Raw genomic sequence first — 27,181 nt, 5'->3', positions numbered from 1 at the left:
ACCAAGTGCATATTTCCCCCCAAGCATCTGCTTATTCGGAATTTCTCGTCACTCATGTTTAAGTATGAAGCCACCTCCCAGTTCTGCTTGTGAAGTGTCAGATCAGGTTTGTGGCTACAGAAACACCTACCATATCCACGAGTGTCGCCTGGGAGGAGGCAAGTCGCTCACGTGCAACATCCTGAACGCCGATACACTGTCAGCCCACCGCTCAGCAACTTAGCTCATCTCCATGCATTTCCCTGTGTTCTCGCTGCCAGAGTTTCTACTGAGCTCTTTGTCCGTTCATTTTTCTTTCTGATGGCATGCCACTTTCCATTGCAGAGTAGAGATCGTTCCAATATGAGTAGGAATGACTTAGCAAACGACACACAAGGTTGCCGAGGACCATCACGAGTAGCTTCCTTTAGAAATCAGATGAGAAAACTGACGTGCAGCCAAATCAGCATGAGAGCTTCCCGTGGGGTGTGTGGACTGCATGCAGTTTACCTCAGCGAAGCAAAGAATTTGAGTATCCGAAACTGCAGAAAACCCCCTTTAAACAGTATTCATTTTGTCCCTCGCTCTGCATTTTCTCTTCCATGCCCGGTGATAGGTCAGCATGTTTAGGGGTTTTCTTTTAGCCGAAGTTCCCAGTGCTCACATTAATCAAATGAACTCTCTCTTTCCACCCTTTGCATTGCATTTTGAGCTACTGAACTCCCTGTCAGACTCGTTCTGCATTGTTTAGCCTATTCAGTCCACGATGAGAGAACACCTAACACACGGGGTCAGGTTTCCTGAATGACATGTGTTAGACTACGGCCAGAGAGAAACCCTGGAGAGATTTTTTAAGTCCTTTTCATTGCAGAGGATTAGAGAGCAAAGAAAATGTCTGTGTTACACAAAGAAATAACAGTGAGACTGGAATAATGAATTCAACTTTCAGGCTTCGGTGGGCTCTCCTGGCTGCTCTCAGCATGCTGGCGAGCATTTAAACTTCTACCTCTGGCTCAGGAAGCTTAGTCTCTCAGTAGATGCAATGGTTCTTCAAGGCTCAGGATCACCATTAACTCAGCACAGCAAAAGAGATTCAAAGAACCCCCGATTGCCCCAGGGAACCAAAGTGATAAAATAGACACCAAAGACATTCCACAGGGAGGACAGGGGTGCCAGCAGTCTGGATCTTGGGGTAGAATATAGCCATTATTTTACTGGCAACAGTGAAATGAGAAGGTAGGGTTACTTGGTTTCATGTTTTTCTCTTGTTTGGGGCTTTATTCTTATTTATCAACATTTTGCATTCCAATGATGGGGTAATTTAACTGGATCCAAGTTTCTGGAAGGGTTGCCTGATTTATTCTATTTTCCTCCACTTCTTTGCTTCCTAGCCCTCCTTATGCCTCAGAGAAGCTGATCTTAGTAAAGAACTCATTTTCTATGATGGCAACAACTGGCATGTGTATGTATGTATGCATGTATGTATATGTTTATGTATGTGGGAAGGTCAAAGATGAGACGTGAAAACCAGTTTTCTAAGTGAATTTTGCTCTTGTGACCTTGTGTCACGACAGTTTGCCTTCAGAATAACATCCAGAGAATTACTTTGAAACCCAAATCGCAGGACATCCGCCAGTCAGAACTTTGCAGCTCATCTCCACTATGTTCAAAATCAGAACCAAAGTCATGTTAACCTCAAATTCCAGATGTGATCTTGTCATCTCAGCTCTCTGTCGTCGTCCTCCCGCCCCCCATCTCTCTCTCTCGGGTTCAACCAGGAGCTTTTGCTGTTCCTATATCATGCTAGGAATTCTGCCTTAGAAAATTTTCAGTGGCCATTCTTCTAGTTTTTTTTTTTTTTTTAAATGCCCTTCTCAATTAGGAGCCATGGTGCAAATTGATACTCTCAGTACTTGTGAGTCTGAAGCAGAAGGATTGAAGTGAGTTCAAGGCCAGCTTAGACTACAAAGTGAGACCTGGTTTCATAAACAACACCAGCAACAAATTCCTCCAAGCCAAACCAAGTTTCCATTCATGTTTTCTCAAGTCATTGCTCTTATGTCAACTGCTTACAGAGGCTGAGCCTGGCCACCCCGCTCCTGCAGTCTGTACTTGCCTATCTCACCTCTCCCAGCATCTGTCACTAACATACAATTTCATATGCATCACAAATTTGTATCATTGCACAAGGACACCTCGGGAAAGAGAGGGTGCGAGCAATACTGTAATTGTCAGGGTCTACTTTACTGCCTAGCATAATGTAAGTGTTCAATAAATGCTTGCTAAAAAAAATTAATTAATTCATACATTAAGATGAATGCCAGTCCATAGGTTTATGGGTGACAAAACAGAAGATGGTTGGCTTAATGTAAGTGATTTTCATGGAAGCAATATTCTGGGCCAAGATAACTCATGTTCAGGATAATGTGCATGCACTCACATGTAGATGCACACGGAGACCGGAGACCATGTCAGGCATCATCCTTAATATATTTTTTAATTTAATTTTATTTTTTTTAATTTTAGTTTATTTATTTATTTATTTTTTACTTTACAACACCATTCAGTTCCACATAATAGCCACAGATTCCCATGCTCTCCCCCCCGCCCCCTCCCGCTCCCCCAGCACACCCCCTATTCCCACCTCCTCCAGATCAAGGTCTCCCCCGAGAACCGGGATCGACCTGATAGACTCAGTCCAGGCAGGTCCAGTCCCCCCCTCCCAGACCGAGCCAAGTGTCCCTGCATAAGTCCCAGGATTCAAACAGCCAACTCATGCAATGAGCCCAGGACCCGGCACCACCGCACAGCTGCCTCCCAAACAGATCAAGCCAAATGACTGTCTCACCCATTCAGAGAGCCTGATCCAGTTGGGGGCCCCTCAGCCTTTGGTTCATAGTTCATGTGCTTACATTCATTTGGCTATTTGTCCCTGTGCTTTATCCAACCTTGGCTTCAACAATTCTCGCTCATATAAACCCTCTCTTTCTCGCTAATTAGACTCACAGCGCTCCACCAGGGGCCCAGCCGTGGATGTCTGCATCCAGATTCCTCAGACCTTCCGTGGATGGGGTTTATGCTGACCTACTCTGGTGATGGGATGGCCAAACACCCTGATAGTTGTGCCATAAACCCCATCCAAGGACTTAATTTTATTTTTTGAGAGAAAGGTCTCTCACTAAACCTGGAGTCATCAGTTTTGTTACTATGGCTGGCGGATGAGCTCTCTCCTGTTTCTTTCCCCCTAGTGCTGGAGACAGATTTTCCACAGGTGCTGGGATCCAAACCCAGGTCCTCATATCCTCACACTTGTGCAGCAGGCATCTTACCCACAAAGCCATCTCCCTGCCCCAGAGCAACTGTGGCAGGAAAGACTTTGTTTTTTTCTAGTGGCAAGGGAGTCCATCCGTACACTTATTGCGCAACACCAGGGAAGAAGGATGTGCTGGTGACTGAGGTTCAGATAACTTACCAGCTGGCAAGGCGACGTTTGAATACTACTAAAGGATTGCTTTGCGGTGAAAAAGGAAAGATTAAATTTACACAGACTACCTGGGAATCTTTGACAAGAAGTTTTTACAGATAAAATGTGGCTAATACATCACATTATTCACACCAGTTCATTCCTGCAGCCACAGTAACAGACTAGGATTTTACTCTAGAGAAGAGGGTAAAAAGGAAAAGATCACCTTATTTTCTTTTGCCAAAGGGATTAACAAAAAAGCCTGTGCTCCTTTTATTGTAAATAAAACCTTAAAATATCTTCCACTTGCTGTGCAATATTCCTTTATAAAGTATCCTATTTCAGTATATTCACAATTATGTACTGATCACAACTATCAAATTTCTTAAATACTGTCATCATCTCTAAAGAGAGCCAATTTACATCCACTACCACCTCTGGCCCCTTTTCTATCCTGAACACATCACATACATTAAATCATGCAGTATATAAATATATAATATAGATCATATTTGTATACTCATATACAAATATATGTCACATACATATTGTCTTCATACAGCATTGTTGTGATGGTTAGTTTTAATTGTCAACTTGATGCAGTCAAATACCCTTGGAAGAGAGTCTCAATGAAAGATTGTCTACATGATTGGCCTATGGGCCTGTCTACCTTGATTAAATTGATGTGGTTAAGACCCAGCCTACTCTGAGTAGCACCATTCCCTATTCAGGGAATCCTGAACAATGTAAGAAATTCAGCTGGAACTGAAAACCAGAGTAAAGCCCTTTCTCCCATGAATATTTTTTTGTCCGGATGTTTTATCCCAGCAACAGAAATGAAACTAGGACAATTGCCCACGTTCAATATTTGGTTTCCTCTCACTCAACATGAAGGTTCACTTATGTTGTAGTATGTATAAGCATCTCATTGCTTTTTATTATCATAAATGATCTCATCGATGTACATCTCATTTTATGTTGACTGCCACTGCAGTTGCTTCAGCTTTTATTAATGATCACTCACATCCAGGTTTCTGTATGGATACATGCTTTCATATTTTGCTTGAGAGAATCTCAGAATGAAGCCACGAGATTATAGCATAATTATTCTAATGTTTTGAGGAACTGCAACTTTCCTAACCATCATGTAAGAGTTCTAATTTCTCTGTATCCCCTCGAGCATTTGCTATTGTCTGTCATTTTAGCTGTAGACATTTGAGGAGGTGCAAAGTGGTCATCTCATTTTGGTTTTGGCTTGCATACCCCAGATGGTTAGTGATATCCTGCATATTTTTATGTGGATGCTGGTCACTTGTATATCTTCTTTAGAGAAATGAAGATTTAAATTTCTGCTGAAGGCCTGGGGGTGGGGTGGGGGAATAGCTAAGTGATAGAGGTTCAGCCAAATCTGCACAAGACCATTAGCTTGGTCCACAACATAGATTAAGAAACAGAAAGTAGCATGAAAACAAACATTTATTTATTTTCTTGTTTTAAAATACTGGGAGATGTGGGGTCTTATTGCTAGAGTTTCAGTAGTTCCTGGTATATTCTGGAAGCAAGTCCCTTCACAGATGTATGATTTACAAGTATTTTCTCCCATTCTTTGAGTTATTTTTTCAGTTGCTTTTTAAAATCTGTTTTTTTTTTGTCTTTTTACTTATTAATGTTCTTAGATGCAAAGAAAGTTTATAATTTTTAATTTTAAGTCTAGCTGATCTGTCTTTTATTACTTTTATATTTAGCATCATGTCTGAGAAACTGTATTTATACAAGGTAATGAATTTATTTATTTATTCTTTCATTCATTCATTCTTTTTTTTTTTTTTTGGTTTTTTGAGACAGGGTTTCTCTGTGTAGCTTTGCACCTTTCCTGGAACTCACTCTGTAGCCCAGGCTGACCTTGAACTCGCAGAGATCCACCTGCCTCTGCCTCCCTCCTGAGTGCTGGGATTAAAGGCATGCGCCACCACCACCCGGCTCATTCATTTATTTATTCTGGGCATCATAATGTAATCCAGGCTACCTTTGAACTCACTGTGTAGCCCAGGGTGATCTCAAATATGGGGTATCCCTTCTGCTTCAGCCTCCACAGTGCTGGAATTAAAGTTATATGTGTAATCTTGTCTAGTTATGAATATTTATTTACTTGTATATTTTCTTAGACTATCTTCACAGTTTTAGCTTTGGTAAAAAGCTTTGTATCTTTTAAATATACAGTTTATTTTGAGTTAATATTTGCTTGTGATATGATTAAAAGTCCAGCTCCATTCTTTTGCACTGTATGAGATTAGTTATCTTGAAATTATTTTTGGAAGAAGACAACCTCAACCCTTGCCTTTGCATTATCTCTACATTTTGGTAAAAAATACAGATTGATCATAAATGTATGGGTTTATTTATGGTGTTTTGATGCTATTCCATTTATCTCTGTATTTTATTAGTAAAATGCTGTTTTGTTTTGTTTTTATTTCTGAGACTGGGTCTTTCTGTGTAGCTCTTGCTATCTTAGAACTCAGTCTGTAGACCAGGCTGGCCTCAAAGTCAGAGATATGCCCACCTCTGTTTCCTGTGTGCTAGGATTAAAGGTGTGGGCCTCCATCACCTAGCTGTAAAATACCATTTTAATATAACTTTTAATTTGAAAACTCAAACCTCCTAGAGTGTTCTTTTCAGCTTTGTTCCAGCTGTTCTAGGTCCCTTTAATTTCTCTATTAATCAGCTTGTCAACTTTCATAAAAAGAAATTTGTCGTTGACAAGGTTCATACAAATCAACTTTGGAGAGTAATGCTATGTAAACACTTCCATTTTTCAACCCATGAACATGGGATGCTTCTCCACTTGTCTCTTTCAGAATTTCTTTAACAGTGTTCTAGATTTCAGGGTTAAAAAACCCTGAGCATCCTTGGAAAATTTATTTTGAAGTATTTTATTCTTCTTGATGCCATTGTTAATATAGTTACTTTCACAATTTAATTTTCAAGTTGCTCGTTGCTAATGTATAGACTTCCAATAGATTTTACATGTTGGTCTTCCTTTTGAAACCTTGCTCAGCTCATTTGTACTTTAATTTGTTTTCTGGCTTGTGTGGAGGGGTTGTATGTGTGCCTTGGTATCTCTGATGTAAGTTATTTAACGGTGAAAATGACTTAGCTCAAATACTGCAACTGAAGAAAGAAAAATGTTCTTTGAGTTTCTTGAGAGAAACCGACTGACTCTCCAATGGCAGTCTTAGAAAAATGAAGGAACTCCGATCTGCATCTCTCACCAGATGTTACAATGTTAACATTAACACAACTGTAGAAATAATAGCAGGTATTTCTTATGGAAGGGACTATGTTTTTCAAATTTATCTCAGTCTTCTAAATAATCCTGTGAAGCAAGGATCATTTTATACTCATTTTAAAATAGAAACTGAACCTAAGGAAGAACTTAATGAATGTTCATGGCTGCAGTTAATTAATTATCATTGCAGGGACTCACATGTGAGCTACAGAAAACAGGCCTGAGAGGCACAGCTCATATCTGAAGATCTCAGTGTCAGCTGTTGCATTGAGTACTGGCTGGTGTTTCTGGTGAAGTAAACCTTAGCTCCCCATAGCAGTGGTTCTTGGTTCTTTCCTAAGCAATAGCGAGAATCCTCAGGCTTGGGAAAGGTTACGTACAGGAAAACTTTGCTTCAGGATTGCATTTGAAAACAGCTCTCTTTGGCTTTCTATTAAAGCATGTTCTGCAGATGGACAGGATCTTGGTTTCAGGCTTAGCTGCCCCTCAGTAAGCCTTTACTGAACAAGCAGTTCCACTGAATGGTGATCACTTGCAGTACCAGTGGGGTCCTCCACAATCTGGCCCAGAGCAGCTGGCATTGCTTAAAAGGGATAGCACTTGTTTTTGTCACCAACCTTTAAACTTACTACTGTTAAATGACATCAAAAAATTGATTTCACTGTGAAGAATTTTAAGCATCAAAATATGACTCAATTGGCTGAAGTATACTACAGTAAATGCGTTTCTGAACAAAATCCAATTATTTGGAGTTTTGTTTCCCCTCAATCTCCTTTATGAGTGTCTCTTTAATATGAAAAATCAGGACCTGTGCCAATAAACAATATAAAACAACAACAATGCTGATTGTGAGTATTATAGAATCTTATCCAAACAAATGTGCAAATAAAATAGAATTAGTAAATGCAATTTTAGAGTCTCCACAGGACTTATTCGCATATCATTACATTTAGTTGCCACCACTTATTTCCATTTTACAGATAAGGAAACTGATGTTCGGACTCAGTCAAAATAAGCACCACTGTATCAGATTTTATGCCAGGTATTACAGATCCCTATAATCTACCAGTACACCTTATCTACTACTTGAAGCACCTTTTCAGACGAATATTGCTATTTCCATTCTGCAGATGAGTCTGGGGGAGGCTTTAAAGGTGTTTACCACCATAGCAAATAGAAGGCAGGGGAGGATTTAAGTCTAGGTTTGTGTTCTTTCAGCAAGGAAGACAACGACAGCTCAATTCAGGAGATGGTCAGTGACCTGTCTACATGACAGTGGGAATAACTGGCTTCAAGTCATGCTGGATTGGATCTTCTGTCTATTATAAACAAAAGCACAGTTGATAGCTCATTGATTATTATCCTAACAATTCATAATCCTTAACTCTTTCCTCAGCTTATTTAATGCCCTCATCACTTCACCTACACACTATGACTAGAAGTCAGCACAGACCAGAAGCAAATTGAGATTTGTAGTTATGGAAAACTGAGAAGGTAGCTGGCTTTCATATAGCCTGATGCATCCTCTAGCAGAGTTTACTGGATCTGTTAGATACTAGCTCTGGGTGATTGCACTATAGGGTTTGGAGATGCTCCACCCTCCCCTGTGCCATATTGTTAGGCTCTCTCTCTTGCTCCCTAACTCTGTGTGGGGTGTGTGTGTGTGTGTGTGTGTGTGTGTGTGTGTGTGTGAGAGAGAGAGAGAGAGAGAGAGAGAGAGAGAGAGAGAGAGAGAGAGAGAGAGAGAGAGAGAGTTGAAAGGGATTAAAGTCACCAGAATGGCAAAAACCAAAGTACTCAAGTTGCACAACCCTCAGCACCCAACAGCCCTGTGAAATTACAAGTTTGTCCTTGCACATTATTTTTCCAACAGGGATGAAGTGAGGAGGCAGAAAACCCTCAAAGCATCTGAGCAATGATCTCATAGTCAAAACTTGCACTGAATATTTGGAGTGTCCATAGACATTAATGGATCCGCTATGAGTAGGGCATATCTTTTTCATCAGTCAAGAGCACTTGGATTAAAAGTAGAGCCCTTTGATGAGTGCTGCCCATGCATGATGAGTGTGGCGTGGGCACTGGTAAGTACCAAGGGTTTTAAACAGATTCACATTGATTGTAACAAGTTTATAATTTTGTTGCCATAAACTCTGTTTCAAAGACAATGGAATCAAGTATCTAAAAGATGAAGTCATGTGCTGAAAGGTCACAAAGCTAGTAAATTTGAGAGCCTAGCCCAGATGTGTTTGCCCATAAATCACTGATTGTTTATTCTAAAAGAGGTCTGAATGGGAGAACAGTAGATACGTGTCTGATCTTGAGAACCAGGTTGTGGCCCAGCAGCTGTGTGTTCAGGATAGGTCACTGAAGCTCAGTGTCTCCATCCTCAGATGCAAATGATAACAGAGGCTTGTGATGCTGCACACAGATGAGCAAACTGTGCCGAACAGTTGCAGCACAAATGCTCCAGGTTGGAGGGGAAATGGGTAATTTTCAGGAAAACACCTCATGAAGAGTGAAATCTAAATATAAACTGCAAATAATTAGAACTTCTACAGAAAAGGGATTCTAAAAGGATGAATTGATTTCTTATTCAAATAACTGAGTGCTAAACCAGATACTCACTCAGAAACAGTATTCCTGATATTTTAGACTTGGGCAAGTGTTCAAAAGATCCCACAGGGGACAATTTCTCTCATTCAGTCTAAGAATACAATCCAAAGGAAACAAAAAGGCCAAACTCGTGTGTGTGTGTGTGTGTGTGTGTGTGTGTGTGTGTGTGTGTTGCTTTTCAGATTTGTGCAGCCATACCTATTAGTTTGCATGGTTCAGCATTCTAACCCATCGTCAATACAGGCCCTGATATGCTGTATGAATTTTTCTGCACTCAGTGTGAAAGCAAGGGTAAGATGCTTATAATAACCTCTCTGAATGATGACTTTCCAAGACTTAGGGGAGTATATAATTTCAAAAGTGGAGGAGCTGCCTTTTCATCTTCTAAAAGGCTGCTTGAGAATATTTTTTAATTCCTGCCTGACAGTGCAAGCATCCTTTAGGATGAGACTGTGATCTGGAAATAATAACATCTTGATGTTGCAACAGTGCTGCTCTCCGTACTGCTGGAGGGCCACAAGCCAACTTGGCTCATCATGAAGTCTGATACAGGCACCTCCTCCTGATGAGCTTTGTTTTCATATTTAAATAAATCCTAGAGGCACAGTCGGTAAAAGTGGATCTTCAGAGGCACTAAGAATCAATTTGACATTAGAAAACTTTCCATAGAGAAAAGACCATCAGCGGCTATTGACTTGAACCTGGCCATTTTACAAATAAAGAAACTTAGCTCATAGACTTGTGCGAGGCTGCTTGGACAGCTAGAACCTTTTCCCAGTTTTGTAGCTAAGTTAGAGGCTTGTCCCCATTAAAAATGACACTAAGTAGATTGTGTCATAAGCTTAACTCTGCTTACTGAGTGCTATATAAAATAATGGCAATTTAGTGTAGCACACAGAGAAGTAGTTACTGGAACCACACAAACCTGAATTTAAATTTCATTTCATTTCTTAATTGGTAACAGGTAATTTAATTTCCTGTGCTCTAAGGTTTGCAACCATAACGTGAGGATATGATATACTGCACTATTTAAAAATCTTGAATTTGTGAGTGCCAAGCAACTAATTAAAATGGGCATGACCAAAACAGAGGAATGATTGGGCCCTATAATGAAGCCATTGTAATAAGTGAAAGGGTAGAGGCAGTGCCAACTGCAAAGAAGACTGAATAGCAAGATTCACTACTTCCTGGTCCCTACCTCTGCTCTGTCTCTAGTCTCTATATGTCAAGCATGTCAAGCAAGGTCTGCATATCAGTCCAGCTCCTCTACACAAGGGACACAGTCATGGACCATAGCTTAGCCTCATGATGAGAGGGAAGGATGCTTTCCAGCTTTAGTCTTTATTGTAAAAGTCCCATGTGACAGCCTTCATTTGCTCATTGCTAGCCCCATGGCAACTCTTGCAGACAGGAGGTGACAACTTCAAAGTCCCTTTTGAAACCTGAAGTATGTGGATGAGCAAGAGAAACCTCTTCCCTGAGGGGAGGGTGGTGGTTATTCATGGCCATGATAACTACTATAGGTACAATAGGCACCTACTATAGTACCTATAATACTATAGATCTACTATAGGTACCTAACTCAGGAATGCCACAATCAAAGAAGACGATGGACCTAAAATGCCAGGCACCTCATTGGAACACAACAGATCACAGCTGCTTATTTGACTACAGAATTTCTGAAGTAATTTTAAATGTGTATCAGGCAAGATACAGAGTTTGTTAAGAGTCTCCAGGGTAGCCCGTAAGTGACAAAGGTGACACTATCCAAGTGTGCTAGGGTTTAGGACACTAGGCAGAATCCTCCCTGCCACTGGGAACTGACCACAACAGCTTTAAAGCTCATGTTTTCTCTTCTGATCTTCAGTAGGCCAAAATATAAAACCCCAAGAATAGGTTCTAGAAAAAAATACTGATCTCAAATAAGAGTAGGAAGGGAGGCCCACTGGATGGTTTGGCTTTTCAAATAATCACTCTGGAGAAATGACTGCAGAAGAGAGGGTGAGAGTAAACAGTCTAGTCAGTGAATATCCCAGAAGACAAGCCTGGTATTGACGAGGCTTTACCAGTAGAAGAAGAAGTGATCAAATCCCAGGTGCATGTGGATGGCAAGGCCTGCAGACTGGCTGACTATGAAATGCCCAGCCCGAGGAAAAGGCAGTATTGGGAGTAACATGAAGAGTTTAGCCCACACTGTGAGAAGTAGATTACTGCTTGCTTCACAGAAGAGTCTTCCCAGGTCCTACTTTGGGGATGTGAGCTTGAGATCCTTGTCCACAGAGGGCATATGCTGCTGTGTTCACAGATTTGAAGCTGAAGGAAAAGACTGAGGTAGAAGATGTGATTGTGGCAGTCATCAGCTGACAGACAATGTTAAATCCAGAGTTCAGCTAGGACCATCTTGAATGTGAGAGCTGACAGACAGGAACTGAATTATGGACCCTTATGTGTCTGCAAGAGAAGCATCTGCTGAGACTGCTAGGGAATCAGTGGGGCTGACTGTGGGAAGTTAAGAAAAGCAGTGTTTGCAGGAGACACAAACGAATAGACAAGAAGGTTGATCCCAATGACAATCTTGCTAAAAACCAATGCCTGTGGAATTGTGAGCATGAAAATCAGGTTGTAAAGTCAAGACAGTAAACACAGACAGCTCATGGGCATGGGGAAGAGGCATGGGGTTTACTTCAGATAAGAGGTGTGGCATCTGCTGAGAATGCTGAGAACAGAAGCATCAACAAAATACATGTACACTGAAGACAGAGATCCAGTGATGCCCTAGGAATTGAAGTTTGAGCACTATAATAAATGTGTGTTATAAATTCCAAAGGCTGTATGAGAACCAGGTATTTAGTAATAGGAACTAAGTGAACCTTTAGTCTAATCTTTCAAACCTCATCTCACAAAGCACTGCGTCATGTCCCCATTTCCAGTATTTATGATGACATAATAAATGTTGCCCTGATGGCTTCTCATTTGTGCTCAGCTTATAGTAGTTGCATTGTCTTCCACAATAATAGCTATTGAGTGTGAAAAGTGAAGAAGTTGTTGGTGTTCCAATGAGCTCAGCTTTTTCAGCTCCTTTCACTCACTCATGCCTATCAAATCTAAAGCCAGATGAAAATGCAGATGTTACTTGTGAATTCCGCTGTAAGGTTGTAACCAAAGCTCCTACAAAGAAGGTATCAGTGGATCTTGAGACTACCAAGGCATTGTCATCTAAACATGGAATTCAATCAACCTATCTCTTAAATTTATCTTCTCTCTACTCCATCCTTCCCACCCCTCCTGATTCTTCCATAGGCAAAGTCAAAGACATGTAATGGCATCAATTTTATGAATAACATTGATTACAGGAAACTGAGCAAGGGTAGGACACAAAACCAGAGAAGTTGGTAGCAAATACCTTTTTTTTTAAAACCAATTTGGATTCTAAATGCCTTCAGTGATCATAAGTAGGAATACCATAGTTTGATCCCTGTTTGATGACTCTTGAAGAGGAGACTAGTTGGCAGGTCAGTACTGAGAGGAATGATCAGCAGTTGTTACTGTTAGGGCAGAATTAAGTCTTTCCATGGTGGTAGTATTGTATATGGATGAAAGATTTCCTTCTAAAACTCTTGGTGAAACTTAAGCCTCACAGTAAGATATTATAGGTAAGAACAAGTGGGGTCCTTAGAGGGGATTAGAATTCTATTCTCATGAATGTGCCCATCCTTTCCTATAACTATTGAATTGTTGGGTTATATTGAGAATTGGTCTACCATCAAAGTCTTTTAGTCCCACTTGGTCTCTCCCTCATCATAAGATTCTCTGTACCACTTCAAGAATGTCATCAAGAAGACTTCACCAGAATTGGGTCAGAACCTTTAGCCAAAATAAACTACTTCTCTTTATAGTTTACCAAAGATAAATTATGTATTAGCAGCCAAAAACTGCTGAACTATCCAGAATGTGCCATGGTTCCTGGCATCTTGTTAGTTTTACATACACATGAATGCATGTGCGTGCACGCGTTACCCCACCCCCACCCCACACACAGACACACACACACACACACACACACACACACACACACACACACACACTAATCCACTAGTGACAATGGACAAAGCCAACAAGTAATTAGCTGTTAGTTAAGTTAAGGCCAATTAATCAACTAATCAATCTGTTGTTCAGTCCTAAGTTAGTCTTAAACATACATTTGTAGAAGTATTAAAATTAGTTGTCCATGAGCTATCTTGGGGGAAACTATGCTTAATGTTGAAATAGCTTGAGGAGGTGGGAATTGGGAGTGGCCATGATGGGTCATGTGAAATAATGAGGAAGCAGAAATAGTGAGCATAGACGTGAAGAAGTAGAAGGGACATAGAGGACAGGCAGAGCAAGGAGAAAACAGACCAACTCTGTAGAGAGAAGAGACATTATCAGAGACAGAGCTGCTCAGCAAGGGAAAGTAGAACAGATAATAGTGGGCCCCAGTGTTTCCTTAGCTTCTGTCTTAATTTTATCCCTGGTTAGGATGCATCTTACAATTTCAGCCCTGTAATTGGAGCAAACTTATATAAATACGTTTCTTTGCAATCAGAAAGGACTAAGTAGGGAACTCTTCTTTAGCTGCGTTTACTCAATTATTTAAGGCTAAGAGGAAGGAGTCGTGGATGGGAAGGAGAGAGGGGCAGGAGAAGGAGGGGCAGGGGAAGGAGTCTGTGTTCTCATCAGGTACAAGGAAAGAAGTACTGCATCATTTTTGCCTTTAGAAATAAAGTATGCAGAGCAGTCGTTACGCTAGACCCAATGCTGCTAGTTGTTGGGACCTGCAGTTTGCATACTATAGACAAAATGAACGAAAGAGCATGGTTAACTGTGAAATATTTTATGTGTCAATGAAACATGTAGATGGCAACAGAGAGCAGAGTCTAGAAAAGCCCAGGGACAGGATGGTCTCTCTGAGGCCCCTTTTCTTATGCCCTTTCTCTATTTACCGATCAGTTCTCTTTCATCAAGCTGTCCCTTACACATGCTCAGAGATCATTCTAGAGGAGTAGAAAGACAGTGACAGATGTGTGTCACACAGAACTATGTAATTCTTCCACAGATCCACAAAGAACATCCTACTAAGTGTTTGGCACCGTGACCGACGTTGAGACCATAGAGGTGAGAATACATAGTCTGTAAGACCTCGGGCTAGTGGGGAACACAGGGAAACAGCAAGCTGAAAAGCAAGGAAGGGTGACAGTTCACAATGTATCTGGTACAGGGTGCTATGGGGACCCCAAGGAGAATCCCCTACTACCTTGGTCTTTCAGGGAAGGCAATTCAGCTAACTCTTAATGGAGAAAGAAAGGAAGAAGAGAAGGGATCTTGAAAGAGACATCAGCACAGGCATTTAAAATTCCTCCCAGATGCATTTTGTGATAGGTTAAATCCAAACCCAAATAATGAATTACCAGCCTGGCATATATCAGGCATCTTAGCAACTGAGCTATTTTTGGACCTGCTGCCCTCCTTCATGCTCCTCACATCACACCATACACTCTGCTCCCCCACAAGTCTTGTGAGGACAGAACTCTAAGCTCCCTGAAAGCTGCTGTCTGGCTAATGCTGTCTTGTTGGCAGGAGTGCTTAGGTGAGGGGAAGCTGAGGGGAAGAGACTACACCTCTCCATCAGGAATTAACTCAGTCTACAAATACCGATGAACACCCACAGTTTGCTTATTTGCCTTCCCCACAAGACTGCAGTTTCAGAGAATGAGAAGCTCATCTAATTGATCTTTGTATCCTGGGAGACTGGCACAGTACCTGGCCAACTGAGGATAAAGATGGGTACACAAATGAGAATCTATCACCTGTGGGGAACAAAGATATTAAAACTAAACCAAACAAAAAATCATGATGTTCTGGAACAATTCAGGACACAGGGCTGCAAAGAGTTGTCACAAATATATTTAAGAACAATATGAAGCAGAACGATGAGACCTCACACCCAAGAACTGCTGGCAATTCAAAGTATAGTATCTGAATGGAAAAGCTGTCCAGGTTTAGGAAGGCAAAGGACACTTGTACAGGCAGACAAGTAGAAAAATGATACTGGGATGGAAGAGAGAATCCAGGAGAGGATGAAAGATCTAGCACAGCCATCAAAAAGCAGAGAAAAGCTGGATTCTGTACAGAAGTACCAACTAAGAGTGGGCATGAAAGCATGGAAGACATGATGTGGTCAAGAGAGGCTGGAGTTACACGTCAAAGAACCTTGTTACAATTGGTTTTATGTGCCAATTTGGTTAGTTTAGAGTATTCACATAGTCGCTCATTTGAGTTGTGAAGAGGCTGTAGATGTGGCTGACGTCCTCCATCTGCTTTAGTTAAGTAAGGAGCATTATCCTAAATAGTGTGCAGCATCTCATCCTGTCATCTTAAGAGGCAAGGCAGGTTTCCAAAGAAGAAGTTTTACCTCAAAGTGGTAGCACCACCACCTCCTCAAGTCCCAACCTGATAGCCTCACTTACAAATTGCAGATTCAATCCCAGCCTAAGTTCCTGGCCTGCCTAGACTACCAAGGTTTGAATTTACCAGATCCCAAGACTCTATGAAAGAGTTCCTTAAAGTAGTGCCATTGTATACACACACACACACACACACACACACACACACACACACACACACACACACATGCACGCACATACAAGTGTGCACATAAGTCTCTTATTTGTTCTGTTTCTGTGGAAAACCCAGGGTAATATGGGCCTTCACATTGTGTTATAAAGAACTAATCATGCTTAGGTGACATTGCTGTGCTGCTAATGCCACAATCAGTGCTGCTATGCTGCCTGTCCATCTTTGTCTTGTGACAAGGGAGAAGATAAGAAACAGCAGATCTGCTCCTGTCACTGGCAATCCCACAGTGCTCTTGAGTCTCCTAAATTCTAAGGCATTTCAGTCAACAGCCCTGGGAATTACTTCCAGACGCTGAAAACAAAGCTTGTCACTGGAAAGCTTACAAAATGGATTTTCCATTCCCCGGTATCAAGCGGCGCTGCTATGATCACCAGAATTCCCAAACACAGCTCTGTTGCATCCAAAAGTCTTCAAGTATACTTATGTATCAAAACACAACAGAATTAGTTTTGTGTTTTCAAAAAGAGATGTCATCCAAACAGATTTTTATCGTTTCATTTTTATAGCTACTTTGAGACTTTTATGGTGCCTTTTTATGAGAGTTCAAAATGTGTTGCTGACATTATAATATTAATTTGTCATTCAGTAGCATTAACTACAATGAGCATTTATCAGAACTGCACCAGGTGTTGTGAGAAATACAGAGAAATATGATAACATCTCAGCTATCCAAAATGAAGGGGGAAATCTCATTCTAGAGAGCTGGTCTCTCCATTAATTCAGTGAATTATTTATTGCCATGTATACTGTGTGTCATGCACTCTGGCAGCGTTGGGATGAAGAGATTAATCAAGCATAGTTCTTGCCAAGAGTATTTATGAGAGAAAAGGAACAGAAAGATAAACAAAAGTGACCCAGGCTGTGTCACATATTCCTTCCTACTACTTTTTCGGCACAAGAGGAGTCTGTATGGTGAAGGTGATACCAGAGGTGACCCTTAAACCTTAAGTCACCATCTGTCAATTGCACTCAAAAGCACCAGAAATTACGGAGCAAGAGCTTTATGCACAATGTTATGAGCTGGTTGAGAAAATTGGATGATCTTGAAAATTGGATATAGGGGTGTGTTGTCAATCTTAACTCTATGCCTGGAGAAGAGTACCTATTTATATGACCCGTTTGTCATGGATGGTGCCTACAGTGTGAGATAAAAAGTGATAAGAAATAAACAAATCCAAGAGATGAAGCAGGCCCCACATGAGGGAGAGCCATGATTCTGACAAAGGAGATTCTAACAGGCAGGCAGCAGGGAGTCCTTTAGCTCCTGCTACTTTGGCTTTCTAAACTGCATTTTAAGAACCAAACAGTTGTGTTCCATTACACTGCATTGTTCTCTTTCTTGTAAGTTCTTGATCCACAGAACCCTCAACAAAGAAAAAATCCCAGAACCAGGTGGTGTCACTGTGGAATTTTACAAAACTCTTAAAGAAAAATGAACACAAATTTTATCAAACCCTTCTAAAAATTAAACAAAAAAGGGGAAGACTTTCCAATTCATTTAATAAAGCCAGCATTATTCTGAATCCACAAGAAAAATACAGGCTCATATGAACATAGATGCAAACACCAGGATATTAAATTAATAAAACATAAAAAGCATTATATACCATGATTAAGAATACAAAGTTGATTTAATATTTAAAAATCTATTGACATAATATGCCACATTAATAAATATTTAAAAGAACACTTGTCTCAGGTACAGAAAAAGCATATGCCAAATTCCACATCCTTTTATGATAAGAACACCTAGCCTACTAAGAATGGAGTAAAACCTCCCTAGATTATTGAGGCATCTATGAAAATCTAGGGGCTAAAGTTACAGTTTAAGGTAGGGTACTTGACTAGCACATGTAAGGCTCCAAGGAGAGAGAGGAGGGGGCATGGATAAGAATCTCAAAACAACTTACAATGAATTAGAATATGACACTGGCTTATCTAGATATAGGTGTGGTTATAGGCATAGATATAGGAAGAGATATAGGTGCATGTATAGATATAAATGACAGAAGTAAAAGCCCAGAAATCAACTCATGTGTCTATGAACAATTGATCTTCTACAAAAGTATCAAGATAATTCAATGAGGAGAATAAGAGTCTTTTCATTAAATGGTTGCTGAGACTATTGGACAACTATGCATAAAAAATGCACCTAGACTCCTACCTCATAGTATATGAAAATTATCTCAAAATGTATCATAGATCAAAACATAAGACCTAAATATTAAACTTTTAGAAGACAACATAAAAGTAAAATTTCAAAGCTTTATGTTAGGCATTTTTTCTTATATATAATATCAAAAATACAAGTGGCAAAAGAAATCAAAATACTGTGTTATAAATAATACCAAACAAAAGCTGAACAATAACCCAGAGGATAGAAGAAAATACATATGGGTTATATAATGATAACTGGATGTAATTGTGTCCCAAATATATAACAAACTTGATAATTAGAAGAAAAACAATGCAATATTAAGGTGGGGATTTAATTGCTGTTTTTTGAAAAGTATATAATAATAGCTATTAAGCACAGGAAAAGATTCAAGCATTATTCAAGAAAGATGCACTTAAAAAAACATAATACCACATCTCTTATACCAAGTGGGATGGTAAGAATAAGTGAAATAAAATAATAAAGCCACAAGGAATTGTTGGTGAAGATATGGAAATACAAAATATTCACTAGTTTTCTGTGAGATTAACTTGTGCATCCACTTTGGAAAAGTTTGTCAATTCCTCAAAAGTAAACAGGGCTACCATATGACCCATTCATGAACCCCAGAGTGTAGAAACAGTCCAGATATCTGCCAAATGATAAGTGGGTGGACAAAATGTATTATATCCATATGATGGAATACTATTGAACATTCATAAGGAATGGGCCTTGAAGATAATTGTGGAAGATGATCCCAAAAGATCACATATTGCTTGATTTCATTTCTATGAAGCATCCAGATTAGGCAAGTTTATGGAGATAAAATGCAGGTCAGTGGTACCTGGGACTTCTGTATAGAGTGAGTACTGACACATGGTTTCTTTGCAGAACATAGAAATATGTTAAGTTCAGAATCTGGTATTGCCTGCACAATTCTGTGAATTAAATAAATCTCATGATACAGAAGTTGTAACCAGGTATATTAAGAATACACTTTGCTAGCCGGGCGGTAGTGGCTCACGCCTTTAATCCCAGCACTCAGGAGGCAGAGGCAGGCGGATCTCTGTGAGTTCGAGGCCAGCCTGGTCTCCAAAGCGAGTTCCAGGAAAGGTGCAAAGCTACACAGAGAAACCCTGTCTCGAAAAACCAAAAAAAAAAAAAAAAAAAAAGAATACATATATGCTAAGCTGCAGAAAAAGTCAGGCATGAAAGTTATTGAGGGAAATGGAGTTGTAGAAAGAAGAGACTTGCTGAAGAAATCTGTGATCTTTTCCCAAAGAATAGATAGGATTTGGTTAACAAAGGACCATATCACAGAAAATCCCACAGGAAGCTAGCAAATTATCACAATAATGATACAGATGAGATATGATTCCCCCAAAGAAGAGAAAGTATGTTTATTTTTCTTTCTATTGTCTTGTGCTAGACTTCGTGGGATTTACTTTGAGACAGAACCAATAGAGCCTCTGATGATGATATCATATCATTAAAGACACCTGTCCCATTTCAAGGCAGACCTTTTTAGTCTAGCTTCTCTTGCTGAATGATTTAAATCAGTTCCCAAGCAGATACTTTAAGGGACAGAATGAAGTAGACAAAAACTGCTCTCTCCACCCAGAAACAAACCATTGCTGCCGTTTGTAATTTGCTTATTCCATCACAGAGCTGCACCAAATCTAAGCTGACAAGATTTACTGGATTTAGAAAATAGCTTTTACCCTGCACCAGGCATTTGAACCAGAAAAAGCAACATGATCTGTGTGGACAAATGTTCTTTCCTGAACTTGTGTGGTCCCTGGGGGAAGGCTGTGAATGTGGGCATGTGGAAAGTATCTGGTAACATGCACCAATGGGCAGGAACTCAAGGACTGGATCCTCTGCCAGTTCTCCCATGAACTAAAATGGTTATATTGGTCAGGTCAATTTTGAATCCCTTGCAAGAAGGCAGTGAATCTCAACTTACAGGGCTACTAAGTGAGTCAAATATAACAAATGCTGATTAGCTTAGTAATTCAAAACTGGTCTTTGAAGGGTTGGAGAAGTGGCTAAACAGTTAAGAGCACATACTGCTTTTGTAGAGGACTCCAGCTCAACTCCAGCATTCACATCAAGAGGCTCGAAACTGTAACTAAGTTGTTTTGCCCTCTTCTGTGCTCTGCAGGCATTGCACTCAGGTGCACAAACCCAAACTCAAGATATATGAATACACTTAATTAAAAATTTAGAGAGAGGTGGGGGGTCTCTAAAAAATGATCTTGAAGAAGCTCTAGCCCAGTATGGAGCACTTTCTAAGACTACTGATGAGTTCCAGGATGTGATTTGTTTCCCCCTTCCCCATCGGAACTGTTCCACCTCACATTGGTGGGCTCAGTCAAATACCACAAGTGGTTCACCTATTTTAAGGCTTCTACATGGCTCATAACTGGAGTCATATATAAAATCCTTGAAAACATGGACCTGCAGCTGAAAACAAATGTCCAGTCTCTGCAGTGACATACATACAGCTCTGTATCACAGAAGCTTGTCTTTGCGGGGTCAAATGTCATATTGTTTGCAGTAAGTACAGGGACATGGTTAATTTCTTGGAGCACCAGCCTAAATATAATTTGTTTCTTAGGGAGATTTATTTTAGGATACAAGCAAAATTTATATGCCTACCCTTGAGTTTTCAGGTTAGCCAGCAGTTTTGGTGTATGAGGCTTGGGTAGGCATATTTCACACATCTCAGCTTAGAGCTGTGTGGGCTGACTGTAGGTGTTTACAACATATCGTGAGAGTCAGAGCTCAAAGGGTCTAGCGTAAGCAGTGGTCATGGGAGTTGGGCTACAATGCTAACTTGGCTGACCTGTTCATGTAGGTGAAGGTCTAGGCTGAAGAAGTCTGTCCAAACCATGCTGCCCAAGCATAACCCTTCCCTATTTCTTGTTCAACATAGTGGTCTTGATGGATTACCCTGATGCTATGGGATGAAAATGAAGGCAATACTGACCAAAGAAGGTGTTAGAAGTCATTTCCAGGGAGCTGGGTGTGGTGATACATGCCTGTAATCAGAAGGCTGAGGCAGGAGGACCAGGAGTTTAATGCTAGCTTGGGATAAATTGAGTTTCAAGACAATAGAGCTGTATAGAGAGACCCTACTAGAAGGGAGAGGAGAAGAACATTGCAGGGAGGTAGGAGAGGAGAAAGAGGGAAAAAGAGGAGGGAGGAGGAAGGAGAGAAGGGAGGAGGAAGGAGAGGAGGAAGAAGAAGGGGAGGATAAAGGAAAAGAGGAGGGAGGAGGAAGGAGAGGAGGGAGGAGAGGAGGAAGAAGAAGGGGTAGAAGGAAGGAGAGGAGGGAGGAGGAAGGAGAGGAGGGAGGAGAGGAGGAAGAAGAAGGGGAGAAGGAAGGAGAGGAGGGAGGAGGAAGGAGAGGAGGGAAGAGAAAGGAAAGGAGGAGGAAGAAGGAGAGGAGGCAGTTGTCATCTCTGTGAACGCAGTAGTTGATCTATCAAATGCTTTTCTAGTCTTACTGACTTTTGTAAAGCTACATAAACATTGCTATCACACAGAAGCCACATAATTTTGTAAAGCACACATGAAATTTGTTTGTTTGGAGGTGGAATATGTGTGTGGTACATGTATGTGAGTGAAAATATGCATGAAAAGGCCAAAAGGAGGCATTGAGTGTCTTCCTCTATTGCTGTCGAACTTTACTGCCCTGAGGCAATGCCTATACTGAACAGGAAGCTAACAGTTTGGGCCAGAAAGCTCTTGGGACCCACTTGACTCTGTACCCCAATGCTGGAACTGTCGGCATGCATAAAAGCACTTAGCTTTTGATGTGGGTGCTTGGGATCTAGACTCAGGCCCTCACACTTACAAAGCAAGTGCTCTTACACATTGAGACATCTCCCAGAACCCTGAAAATTCTTAATAAAAGCAGGTGTCATTGCTCACTACTACAGTAAGGAAATAGTCAGTAGAACTATAACATCCAGTGTCCAGCAAAGTTCAACCATCCACTGTAGAGGCAAAGAAGGGAGAATCAGGCAGAACAGTACCCTTATTATTTTATCTCATTCTCTTATTTTAAATTTATTTTTATGTGCATTGGTATTTTGTGTGTGTGTGTGTGTGTGTGTGTGTGTGTGTGTGTGTGTGTGAGAGAGAGAGAGAGAGAGAGAGAGAGAGAGAGAGAGAGAGAGAGAGAGAGAGAGAGAGAGATCCCCTGGAACTGATAGCTATGAGCAGCCATGTAGGTGCTGGGAATTGAACCTATGCCCTTTGAAAGAGCAGCCAATGCACTTAACCACTGAGCCATCTTCCCAGCCCCTCATTCTACAGTTTTTAAGGACAGTAATAGTCAGAAATAAAAGTTTCTATGAAATCACTTACCAAAATCTGAAAAAAAAAATCACAGGATTGGTAAAATATATGAAAATGACTTCTAAGGTTCATCAAACTCAAGTTCTCAAGGCACACTGCATGTATCACACAAAGACAGACAGCAGCATGCCCCTATCCCCGCTTAAAGCCCATTTTAACTTTTGTGGTACAGAGGGTTCACAGTACCCGAGGGTATAGTTGGATACCTGGGAGATGCTATCCACCTAATTTGAAGTAAGGGCTATGGATCCAAACAGAGAAATAGTACCCTAACATATTGCTGCAGAATTCCTTCCAGCACTGTCTAAGTTACATTATCAACAAGATTCTCTTGAAGTCGGATAGCATCTGACCAGTGTGGCTTCCTAAGAATGAACCATGGATGCCCTTTCTCCAGCTCTCCTATGTGCCTACTCTGGAACCTGCTTGCTACCTGCCCAGTTCCTTTCATATGACCAGATTCCCAGGAACTTGAGGGCAAGCACTGTGCTATTCTATATTTTTATCTCAGTACCTGCCATGGGGTCTGGCACACAATAGGTAATCAAGAATGTTTGATGAACGTCTGGGAAGAAATAAATTAATGTTCACATTAAACATTCAGGTAGAAGCAGTAGAGTTTAAGGATTGCCACTGTAAGTTATCAGAGCATAAAGAGGTAATATCCCACATATCCATCCACTCTACAACCTGAAGAAGTTAAAAGGTTCATGGGTTTGTTGGTTTGTAAAAGTGAAGGTGGAAGTTTGTCAAAATGGAGTATCCATCTTATGGCAATCATGTCTTTTTAGATAGTATATTTTTCAGTTACTTAGTTGATACACATATGTTGACTTTTATGTACCCTTGAGTCAAGGCTCCAGTGTAAATTACCATGACCCAAACTTCTACAATACTAATGTAGTCAGATTTTTGTTTGGGCTGCCACTCACAAATAACAATACAGAGACTTCTTATTAAGTATGAAAGTTCAGCCTATAGCGTAGGCTTGTTCCTAACTAGCCCCTATAACTTAAACTAACCCATGTATAATAATCTACATTCTATCATGTGGCATTACCTCTCTTTCATCTTGCACCTCCTGTTTCCTCACTGGTTGGTGACTCTGCCTTTCTTTTACTCAGAGTCCTCTTTGTCCCTAGGAGTCCTGTTTAACCTCTCTCTTCCTGCCTTGATATTGCCATTCAGCTCTGTATTAAACCAATCACAGAGACACATCTTTGTACAATGTACAAATAACCAAATTATATTCCAAATTTTCAGAGGCAGCTGAAAATAGGGTACTTTTTTTTTTCTCTATTAAAATTCCCAAACCAGACAATTTGTGACTTATTTCATAAAGCTGTACCTTATTTATTATTATCACATCTATGTGTTTATGATAGGAAGTTGTATGTGATTGCCATGGCACATGTCTAGAGGTCAGAGGACAAATCTGTAAAGTGAGTAAGTTATCTAGTTCCCTTTTAGTGGGTTCTGGGGATGGAGCTCAGGTCATCTGCTTTGCACCACAAACACCTTTATGCACTCAGCCTTCTCTGCCCCCTTGTGACTCCCTTTGGCATATTGGCTTTCATTTGAGCACAAACTTCTTGAGGGAATCCAGCCACATCACGTATTTTTTGTCTTTTTGACATCTAGCATAATCTTGAACATAGAAGGGACACAGGAAATACCTATTGGATTGATCTGTGGATGGCTGTCCTATGAATATTTAATTCTTCAAAGGAAAAGAAAGCAATCTGGAATCCTTTACATAGTGCAGGCTTCAGAAAATCTCGAAAGTTCCATCCTTCTCCTCACGGTTTGTAGGGCTTATAGCTCCCAGAGAGAGCTTTCTTCATCAACTTGTCTTGCTTTTCTCCATGAACCACTGGTGTCCACCAGGATTGAAGTCTGGTGTATCGCAGAAACTTGGGCAGGGTGTTTTAAACAAGTGTGTTTCTCCCTTCACAGCCAGGAGTCTGCAGTAGGCAGCCCAGAGCTCTTACAGTTGCCGGGTCAGGCTCTTTCTCTCTTCTCTCTAGGACTCCTAGCACAAGCCTCCTATCTTCCTAGTCAAGAGATGGCTGTCTGTCTTTGCAAACTGATGAGGAAGACTAGACAGAGAAGTGAAGAGGAGATGACAGTCCTGTCTTTCCTCTATCAAAAGCAAAATACAAAAAAAAACCCTGTAGAATATCTTCTGAAAAACTTGTTTATGGCTCAATCACCCAGACTGAGTTTCGTAGCCGTTTGAGTTGCAAGGTTGTTCTGAGAAAGTAAGGGATTTTTTCCCCCATGTATGCTTTTCTCAAGCTAGAATTAGTGTCCTCATCACAAAGAGGAATGTCCAGCATCTGCCACACACCATCTAGCATTACCCTTCAACCTGGAGGAGTCTCCGTGAGAGGTCCAGTATCAAGGACCTTCTGTTATCACTGTACTGGTGCTGTGCTCAGGAGTCCTGTTGACTATGTCCTCCTGCCTCTCTTCTGTCATGGTCAAATGCTGCCCTGGATACCCTACCTGGTGCCCAACCTTGACCAGTTACTACCATTATTCTTCTTGTTGATGTCAACTCTACGTGTTAAGGCTCCATTCAAATATTATCTACCCATTGAAGCCCCAACTTCTCTTGAGTCAACCCTTTGCTGTGCAAAGAATTCACAAGTAGTTAACTGTGAAGGGACCTGTTCTCCCTCATTAGGAGGCAAATCTTGAAGACAAGAATGGTGTTCTGTCTTTTCTTTTTTTTAAATTGAGCCAGAAGTCTAGGGAAAGGACAGAAAGGGCAGTGTGTTTGTACTAATGTGATATTCTTCTGATTCTTCTAGCATCTTCCCAGCTTCCTGTTCTAATCCAGTGCCTGGCTTCCGTGTGGAGGTCTTCACATTGTGTTCACAGGCTGTTATAAATATCTCTTCATTTTTGCTTAAGACTATTCTTTATGTTGCGAAAAGAAGTTTGTTTAGAGATTTGGCTGGTGGCTGACATGAGTGTTGAAGCTACCCCTCAAATGCTGTTTACTTCCGACTCCTTTCTGAACGCAAGGCTATGAACACACCAATAATTACAAGATGTGATGTGTCAACTACAGAGAAAAACCAAAGAAGCAATTAACTTCACATCCTCTGTCATGACTCATATGTCCTAATTTACCTGCACTCATTTGTCCTCATTTCCTAATATTTATCCTTCTTGTTCTTCTTCTTAGAGAACATGTTATACTATATCCCCATATATATGCTGCTACATATGTCCATGTAGTTTTAACTGGTGGGTGTTTTTCTTTCTTAGTTTATTTTTATGGTGGACAAATGCATTAAAATGTAATTTACAATGAAAATATAAAACCCAAAGCAAAGCTCCAGGGCTTCACAATGGCTGTTTTAACAGCATAGGTGACCATTGAGATGTATAGACTTTGGGTCTGGCTGAATTCACTGTGTGACTTTTTTATTTGCAAGTACTTTACAGGAAAATATTAACTTATTTTTTTCTATAAAAGAGCAACTTTGTATCACTGAATCAAAAACAATGGTGGTACTTGAAGAGAAATAAAATTTTTTTACTCAATGCCAATATTAGATATGTAACTAACAGCTATGTTTCAGTATTTTATATTCACTCATAAATTTTTTCAACACACACACACACACACACACGCACGCACGCACGCACGCACGCACACACACACACACACACACACACGCACACATGCACACACACACATGCCAATCTAGAAGTGGTTTTCTGTGACAGCAGGGTTATTTTTAAAGCAGGTGTTCATGCAAATGAACTTCATTGTGCTTGCTTTCCAATCTTGCACTGTCAACAGAAAACACCGTCAGTGTGCTGGAACACTGCAACAAAAATTTCAAGTTTCTCCTCTGGCTTCTTTATTAGGAAATATTTGCATGCTGGATTCTTGGCCAAGTTGAAGCTTTTCTAATTTTAGAATGCTTTGAGCGAGCAAAGCAATGTGTGAACAAACTGGAGACTTGTTGATGGTTTCCTTGCTACATTTTGTTGTCTTTCTTGAGCTTATTTCAACCTATCCCTACTTCCTAGCTGTTTTCAAGACCTCCTCAAGTCTACAGTGTATTATGTTCCTGTCTTCACTGGAGTAATATCTGACATGGAAGAGAAGCCTGTTTACTGACATGTAGTATGATCTAAGACAGGCCAGAGGAAGGTTATTCTAAAGGTAAATGCTCTAAGATGCTCTTCCTTCAAGTCTTCATTCTCACAGGTCCAGAACAGATAATCTACTCCACTTGACTTTCTTCAGCATGGGAAGATGGAACATACTCTTTGCTCCTAATAGGTTTAGGTTTGTGGAAGCCACAGCCCTGAACAATTGTGGTCATTTTCTAAGAGTACTAACTTCTCTCTCTTCCACTCTAACTCCATCCTCTTCATATCCCACCTTCTTCTTCTTCTCCTTCTTCTTCTTCTTCTTCTCCTCCTCCTCCTCCCCCTCCTCCTCCTTCCCCTCCTCCTCTTTCTTTCTTTCTTTCTTTTTTTTTTTTTTTTTGGCTTTTTGAGACAGGGTTTCTCTGTGTAGTTTTGGCACCTGTCCAGGATCTTGCTCTGTAGACCAGGCTGGCCTCAAACTCACAAAGATCCGCCTGCCTCTGTCTCCCAAGTGCTGGGATTA

General features: G+C 40.6%; 1 protein-coding gene across 4 annotated transcripts in view; it reads right to left on the bottom strand.

Annotated features, from left to right (window-relative positions):
- Pde4b (phosphodiesterase 4B) overlaps window positions 1–27,181 on the bottom strand; it is a 558,016-nt gene that overhangs the window by 183,342 nt on the left and 347,493 nt on the right. The window contains exon 1 of one of the 4 annotated variants that reach the window (XM_028887448.2): window positions 131–1,682. The exons of the other annotated variants lie outside the window; for them this stretch is intronic. Coding sequence (XP_028743281.1) covers window positions 131–180 — 50 coding nt within the window. The 5' untranslated portion in view covers window positions 181–1,682. Of the gene's footprint in view, window positions 1–130; window positions 1,683–27,181 lie in introns of those variants that run through there. 4 annotated transcript variants of the gene reach the window in all.

This window comes from Peromyscus leucopus, chromosome 2 (assembly GCF_004664715.2).
Source record: "Peromyscus leucopus breed LL Stock chromosome 2, UCI_PerLeu_2.1, whole genome shotgun sequence".
Classification (NCBI taxonomy): domain Eukaryota; kingdom Metazoa; phylum Chordata; class Mammalia; order Rodentia; family Cricetidae; genus Peromyscus; species Peromyscus leucopus.
The sequence above is the reverse complement of the archived record's forward strand: the minus strand, read 5'-3'. Positions and strand labels throughout refer to the sequence as shown.